We start from the raw sequence: 8,624 nt of genomic DNA, 5'->3' as shown, positions 1-8,624 counted from the left end.
CATAAAAGTTTTGACTTGAAAATAAAACAATAAGTATGTAGTGTGTCCAAACAGTGGGAAAACGGTTAAACATCTAGAGAAATAAGCATCTAAAATATAGTTGTAGAATATTTACAAAGGAAAACGCATTTAATTATACCATACTTGATATCCACCTTACCTCTTGAAATGGCAAAGGAGGTTTTTTCAAAATCTTAAACTATATTGCCTTTTATTTTTTGACGCAGATTTGGATTCTGCAGAAAAAGTGCAGCAAATTGACTTGTAGATTTTTTTTTACATTTTAGTTCACAGATGGTGCAGGTGTCACCGAATAAAAGAGAGGTAAAAATTGTTTTAAAAGAAAACATGTTTCGAATTTAAAAAATATGATAGATCTGCTTCTCACTTTCATTAAGTTATTTATTTTATTATATATCAAATAAATTGTTACTTTTTTTAAAAAGTTAGTTTTTTTGCTAAGAAACTATTTCTAGTAAGGTAAAAAAATTTTAAAAATAAATAAATAAATAAAGTTACAATTTTCCGTTGTACTGTTGTATACGGATTGTATTGTTGTTAATAAAATCATTCTTTCCTTGTTCTAACGCTAACGAATTTTCCTTCATTTTTCAGGTAGAAATAGGGCTGCTAAATTTCCTAAAAAATTTGGAATCTTCCGTGCCTATTCTTCGCATTTATGCTTACATAATTCTTCTTTTTTCGATTGATATCTTCTACCTTATGCTCTATGCTCTAGACTTAATAACGAGAAGTTAGTTATTATCGGTACCATATTTATTTTGTTTTATTTTACATGAACTGCCTACGCAATTTTGAGTTTACGACTACCAATTTTCAACTCTGAGACCTTGTAATTTTGAACCCAATCCAGAAGATAAAGGAGCTCCTGCGTATAGAGAGAAGAGTATAGAGTATAGAAGGAAACTTTGCCTTGGGGAGGAGTTTTTGATGAAATTAACCGACATTTGCGTTACATGGAGACGAAAACCATGAAGACCTCCCATGATTAGCCTGAAGGGTAGGTGAAATTTGATTGCAGGATACGATGTTTCAACATGAACGAAACAAACTTTAATTTAACACCTTATTAGGTTTGCAACAAATTTATTCCGAATTTGTTCAAGTTACCTCGATGACAGCCCAACATTAAACCGATTTTACTAAAAATGTAAAAAACGATCCAAAGGTCATTAATTGAACGATTATAAGGTTCAGACTTTCTATAACCTACTAAAATGAATCCTATCGTCTTAATATAATTACACCATAACATGGTTCAACATGAATGTTAATATGGTGCAATATACAGCATTGATTTTGTATTAAATATGCACCCAATAGTTCTTCTACGTTACCAAGATTATGATTCACAGTTGAACCAATTTTAATAAGATTGAAGGAAACAATCCAAAGGTACATAATTATCGAAATTTTCAGAATTTGGTCCACAGTAAGGTTCATATTTCTACAACCTGCCAAGATGAAACAATATTAGGCAAGTAATAAGTTTAATTTTACATATTTTCACCAAATTTGTCCAAGTTATCGATATTATGATTCAACGTTTAATGAATATTTTTAAGATTGTAGGAAGCAATACAATTTCATAAGCAAATGCTTTGAAAGTCTTTAATAGGTTTTCTCCCTTTTTCGATTTGCACCAAATAGTATCAGAAATTGACTTATATCAGAAGATTATTTGTATAAGAAGTTGGTTTTTTGCCAGAAGTTGATTTGTTTCAGAACTAGATTGGTGTCAAAAGTTGACTCATAGTAAGATTCAAATTTTTGCAACCTGCCAAGATAAACCAAAATTATTCTAAGTAAAAAATTTGATTAAACGATAGTATGCTTAAACTTGTACGAAAACAAGGTTCAATATATCACCCATATTCGATTTTCAAGAAATTTTCAAAATATTTGTTCAAGTTACCTATATTATGATTCAACGTTGAGCGATTTTTTAAGTGTGTAGGAAACAATCCGATTTTAAAAACACAACTATTTTGAGGTTTCTTATTAGATTTGAAACATTTATTTCTGCTTTCTTTTTCGATCTAGTTTATGATAAATAAAAATGCATGCACTTAGCTATTCTCAGTAGGTCAATTAAAAGTCTTGAATTCTAAAAATACGAGTTCTTTAATCACATTACTTCTGCAGGCATAAAATTTTTTTAATCGTATTCTCCTGTTATCATGTTTTTGTAGTCTTTTAAATTAAAAGAAAATTTCAAAAAACTCGTTTTTTGCAGTTAAATTCTTCTTTTCTTACTAAAGTGCCGTTTAGATACGTCTTTTCAAGAAAATAAATGTTGTGAGATAAAACGAAGGCAAAGAAATATGAAAACAGTGGATATGAAGGGGAAAAAAAATTTTTTAAGTAAGTATTAAAGTTCAATCTTAACATGTTCATAAAGTCATGTTTATTTTCGTTGTTGCAATTAAGTGTTATCGCTATGAACTAGTGATAACGGGTTGTACTGATCAAACGAAAACTGAATCTATCTTGTTTGAGAAAAAAAAATGTGCATTTCTCGAATGTGACTTTTTGCTTTTAATGCTAAGTTTTTTTCTCTCAATTTTTACTGGTAGTTAAAAACAGTAAAAAAAAGTAAAAGTATTTTTTATTCTTATCATCCCAAACACAAAATTTTCCTTTTTTCAGTCAAATTGGTTAAAACTGCTTCAGGAAATTCTCGAATCTCTTTCAGAACATTCTGCTTATTTATTTACCTCACTGAAATTTCCACAACGCAATTTGAAATTAAAAAACCAATTAGACAGCCTATCAGTTAGTTTCAAAAGATAAGTTTTAACAGAGAAGAAATATCAATTATTGTAATAATACCTTGATTATTATTTCACTTATAACTATTATCACAAAAAACTGTATAATTTATAGTATAAACTGTATAACTTATATTCTAAAAAATAATTAAACAGCTTATTAGTTAATTTCAAACGAACAGTTTTAACAGAGAATAGTCATTAATTAATGTAATAATACCTTGATTATTACTTCACTTATAAATTTGAATATAAAAAAACTATACAACTTATATTCTAAACAATATAACTTAGAGAACAATGTATACATAACTTAAAGAAAAATAATCAAACAGCTTATCTGGTAGTTTCAAAAGAACAGTTTTAACAGTGAACAACTATAATTTAATATAATTATACTATGATCATTATTTTACTTATAACCATTATTATAAAAATCCATATAACTTATATTCTACACTATATAACTTAGATTATAAAAAATAATTAGATAGCTTATTAGTTACTTTCAAAAAAACAGTTTTAACAGTGACAGCCAAACAAATTAATTAATGTAATATTACCCCGATTATCATTTCACTTATAACTTTACCATAAAAATTTTAATTTTGAATATTAATCAATTATTTTAAATAATGGGGATTATAATTATCACACACCTAATTATAGTGTTTAATAGCTAAAACACTAAGAATTTGATATCGTAAAATTGTGTCTTAAATTATAAATGACATATTAATAAACTGTACTATATGCTAGAAAGTATATAGGTAGCAATATTTGAAATTATGTAATCGTAATATCTTGAAACAACAAATCGTTAGTCTTAAACTAACAATGACGTAGTAGTATTTTAAAGCTTTATATCATAGATAATTTGCAAATGTTCATTTATTAACATTTTGTCGTAAGCTAGATTCAGTGGACTCGTCGTAATATTCATTCAACGTAGTAATAGTTCAAATTCTATAATTTTATGACATGAAAATTGCATCTTAAATTAAAAATAGCATATAAATAAATTGTAGCATATGCTAGAAAGTATATTTGTAGCAATATTTGAAATTATGTAATCTTAAAATCTTGAAACAACAAATCGTTAGTCTTAAACTAACGATGACGGAGTAATATGAAGTAATTTTTTAAAGTCTTAAGTCATACTTAATTTACAAATCTTCCTTTATTAACATTTAGTCTTAAGCTAGATTCGATGGACTTGTCGTAATATTTATTCAACGTAGTAATAGTTCAAATTCTAAAATTTTATGACATGAAAATTGTATCTTAAATTAGAAATGACATATTAATACTTAATGATATTTGGAATTAAATAATCTTAAAACCTTAAAAAATTGATATTTAATCTTAAATTAAAGGAGACTTACTAAATTGTAAAATATGAAATCTTTTAAGCGTTAAATTTTTAATTATAAATGACTGACTAATTTTAAGTATCAACTTTTAAAGTAACAAAGTTTTCAAATGCAAAAAACATCCATGTTCAATCTTAAACTAAAGATAACAGTCTAATATGGGGAACTAGTTCAAGTTCTAAATTTATTAAATATTAATATTTAATCTTAAGCTAGAGATGATGAAATATGTAATTATATTTCATAAATCTCAAAGCGAATAATCCACATTATTTTTTTACTATTTTCACTGACACAGTAGAAACAAATATTTTCATTATCCACATTAAAAATAAATCCAAGTTGTAGTTAAGCAGTATTTACAATAAATTAAATTATCTCCAAAATTTTCACATAAGTGATTGATACATAAATTGACCTCAATTGTCTCTTGATCCAAAATATTTACCTAATATGCAAATTTTAAATGTTCCAATATTTGAACGAAATTCAACAAAATGCTTAAATAAAATGCCCCAACTAAATAGCAGGAGCTTTCTAGATCACTTGCTAATTTAATTGTATCTATTTTGTTCTAATTGTATATTCTAATTGTGCTAATTTAATTGTATCTATTTAATTGTATTAGAGTCTAATTCTAAGTTGCAGTTTTTTTTTTTTAAATTCATTTACAAAACTAGTTGTTACTTCAACTTTTAAACGAAACACACATCAAGTATTCAATAATTAACTAGATTGATTTGACATAAATGACTTTTAAACTCTCAACAACATTATCCAAGCATTTATAAAACTCTCTGTATATTTAGCAGTTTTCTTTATAACTTTTGGCTAATTTTTCTTAAATTTTTGTAGCCAACTCCAGTCTTCCCTTTTGCAGTAGTTACCAATCGACGGTAGCAATCACTTTTTATTACCATACCTAAGAGCTAGGCATGGTGGCTCATGGGGAGCGTTCGCCTCCCAATGAGGTGAACATGGTTCGAATCTTAGCGATGGCAGGTCGATACGAATTCCTCATCCAGCTCGCACCGACCCATTGCTAACGTAGGAACCTTAAGCACGTGAAAGAACCCAGAAGTTTAATTATCTTCTGGATTGGATTCAAGATCATAAGGTTATGGAGTTCAACATTAGTTTCAAACCAAAAATTTGGTTGGCTGTTCAACCATGATAACAAAATAAAATACCTAAGAGCATATTAAATTGAAAAAATCTTTCAATACCGGATCAGACGCTAAGTCAACTGCCGAACGCTTATTTAAGCTAATGTCAACTATATTTAAAACAGTCAATATTGCCAAACTTCTCCTGATCACAAATAAAACTGAAACTGCTCTCTTTTTTCCGAAGTATTTAAAATAATTTTCGAAGCTTCTCTCTTAATATCTGGGTCATCTTTCTTTTCTTTCCCTAATTTACAATCGTATATTTCTTCTGCCAACTTCGGTCGCCGCTCTTGCAGTAGTTTCCAATTATTCGTGGCAATCACTTCTTGCCAGTTCTCGAGAGCACATTGAATCGCCATGTCTTTCAATAGTGGATCACTGTATATATCTGCCATCACAATCACTTCAGATGCTACGTCAGCTGACATATTTTCTCCAAGATAATTACTGCAATGTCGTTTGAAATCTGGCATCAAAACTCTATCAGCAAACTTGTAGAGAGCGAAAGCTTCAATAGTGTGGTGAAAGCGTGGCTCTTCTTCTTGTAAAATACTCTTCGCCATTACATTTAAGGCCATATAATCTTCTTTGTAGAAAGGAGTTATCTTGGTGGCGCCATCTGTTATTAATATTTTCTTGAAATACGATGAATTTTCAGCAAGAAACGTCCATAAGGTATGTTTTGCATCGGTAATAAATAAAGTTCCAAGGTTTTCTTCAGTTTTACTATAGCTCATTTCATAAGGCCTCTTGGTTAGTTCTCCTGGAGTTTCTTTTGGATAAAAATGAATCTCACATTTCACATGCAGCATATCTGAGTAGAAAACATCCGACAATAACAATTTTTTTCTTTCCATGTACCTGCATAATCCATGCTGCTGTACCTTGTAGCTTCGAGTTCTGACGACAAATTTTCCGTACTCTTTCGCAAATGATTGTGGAAATCTCTGGTTTCCCTCTACATCTACCAATGTAAACGTAAAGTTTAAAATGCAATTTTTAAAGCTTGATGATAGCTCTTGGAACATGAAAGAGACATATCCTTCATTTTCATTGCTGTTGCCATTCGGATAGCATAAAAACCTAATATTATAAGGAAAATTCAGTTCGCTTGGTTCAACTAAAATATATACTCCACATGCTAATTCCTCGAACTTATGTTTAGGAATTTTGTAGTTTAGAAACCAATTGCTGTTATTTGCAGAAATTTTCGAATTTTTCACTTTACGTAATTCTTGCATTTTTAGGGTCTCATATTCTTCGCATTGTCTAGCATAGTACTCATCTACGAAATCCATAATAAACGCTAATACTTTAACGAATGCATGCACCAGAAGCTTAGAAAAACCCTTTTGAACTGTTATCATTCAACAGGAATCTATTAGAAAATCGATTTTGATATTTATTGAATTGAAATGAGTTTATTGATAAAGTTCAATGTTCGCTTTAATATCTTTTTTATTCTGATAAAGCAGGCAAACAAAGCATTTATTATCTTTCAAGGTTCTCTGTTTTCGTATATTAATAGATTCAATTATAAAGCAAATACAATTTTAAAAAAAAAAAAAATTTAGTTAATTCCGAAAATAAATTTAAACGACGTTTAAAAATATTATTTGTTTTGAAAAATAGCATTTCTAACGATATCCATTAAAAAAGCAAATTTCAAAATTAAAACTATTTTAATTTTTTTAAATATTTCAATTTTTTTGACAAATTATTATTTCTTTGAATAATTTTTTAATGCAAAAGTGAAAAATTAGAAATGAATCAGACAATAGATTATCGATGTTGAGTTCTCGACGTTGAGATAAATTTTTTAATAAAACTATTTAAAATGATTTTACATTTTAAAATAATTTGCATAAAGCATTATATTTCCGCTGGAAGAATTACATTTTCGTCCGTCAGATTTTTATTTTGTCCAGGTACACTATTAGAAATTTCTTGAACAGAAAGGTTAAATATAATTTATTTTAATTGTCAATTTACCATAATCAAACAGAACAGTCAAATAACCATAATTAAGATGGTATTCAAACTGTTAACTATGAGAGAAACTGTTTATTAAATACCTTTTTATTAAATACCATTTTAGAAATACCGTTTATTATTTTGATTTCATCTAATACGGTTAAACAACCACAATTTTATCATACCAAGCGGGCATATCTAGAAACCACTTAGTTCCTTGCAGCATGGTATACAAGGTGGAGAGGGCTAATCTGTGAGTCTCATGACCAACATAACAGGAATGCGAGTTCCATATTTGACACCACAATATTTCTTCCATTCCCTTCAAAATATGAAGAGTTTTCAGCCCTCCCCAACTTGTGATATTGTAGGGGAGAGTGGGGTCAATTGTAACATTTTTTACTTAACTATTTTTAACTTACAAAAAATCCAATACATTATTAGTATTAATTGACAGACGAGTAAAGTAAACTATCCTCTACTAGAAAAAAAATACCTTATTTTAAATGTTATTATATTAGTTATTATCAATTTTTGACAGTCGTGCACTTGTTACAATTGTCCCCACTTACGGGGTCAATTGTAACAGTTCATAAATTCAACTAAAACATAGTTAATTATACATATTATCATAGTTGTGATATATTTTTTTATTGATCAAAATAGTAGTGATATTTTAGGAGTAAAAATAATAATGAGCAGAGACCTAAAGGGTTAAACTTTTAACTTTAAGGGGTTAAAAATTTTAATTTATGCTGTGAAAGGTGACAAATAAAATAATGCACATGCAACATAATATAAATGATATAGGAAACTATTGGTGGTTCTTAAAGAGTTAAGTAATGGTTTGTAAACATAAGATTATTTATTTTCAGCTGTTACAATCGTCCCTTTACTTATTGTTACAATTGTCCCCAAGACGCCATTTCAGCTTCATTTGTTAAAAACAATGCTAGTTAATTAACAAAACTAATCTTTTTTTTGTTGAAATGTTAATTAAGGTGCCCACTTACATATTCGGTTAATAATTTTTATTTGTGTAAGCAAAATTACTTTGTTACAATGTAATATTTTAATACCAAAAAAAGTTTTTACGTAGCGTGAAAATATCTTTTGTGATGCAACTCTTTCAAAAGTACATAAAAATGGTTGCCAGCAGGGGTGTACATGTAGATTTATTAAATACACCTTGTGCGCCACCTAGGAACCAAATCTAGAACCTGACACTCGAAATTTTTGCTCTGTTACAATCGTACCCTGTTACAATTGACCCTACTATTAAAATACGATACTTTAATTTACGGATACTTTAGTTA

At 28.4% G+C, this 8,624-nt stretch overlaps 1 protein-coding gene across 1 annotated transcript; it reads right to left on the bottom strand.

Annotated features, from left to right (window-relative positions):
- Positions 1-5,480: 5,480 nt before the first annotated feature.
- On the bottom strand, positions 5,481-6,632 carry LOC139426150 (TD and POZ domain-containing protein 3-like). Its single transcript, XM_071183917.1, has one exon. It carries the CDS (start codon positions 6,630-6,632, stop codon positions 5,481-5,483), a length of 1,152 nt encoding a protein of 383 aa, XP_071040018.1.
- Positions 6,633-8,624: the final 1,992 nt, after the last annotated feature.

This window comes from Parasteatoda tepidariorum, chromosome 8 (assembly GCF_043381705.1).
Source record: "Parasteatoda tepidariorum isolate YZ-2023 chromosome 8, CAS_Ptep_4.0, whole genome shotgun sequence".
NCBI classification, from domain to species: domain Eukaryota; kingdom Metazoa; phylum Arthropoda; class Arachnida; order Araneae; family Theridiidae; genus Parasteatoda; species Parasteatoda tepidariorum.
The sequence above is the reverse complement of the archived record's forward strand: the minus strand, read 5'-3'. Positions and strand labels throughout refer to the sequence as shown.

What these genes read in the sequence shown, in the direction of transcription:
- LOC139426150 (XM_071183917.1), bottom strand. Translation starts at nt 6,632, where the DNA reads ATGGATTTCGTAGATGAGTACTATGCTAGACAATGCGAAGAATATGAG.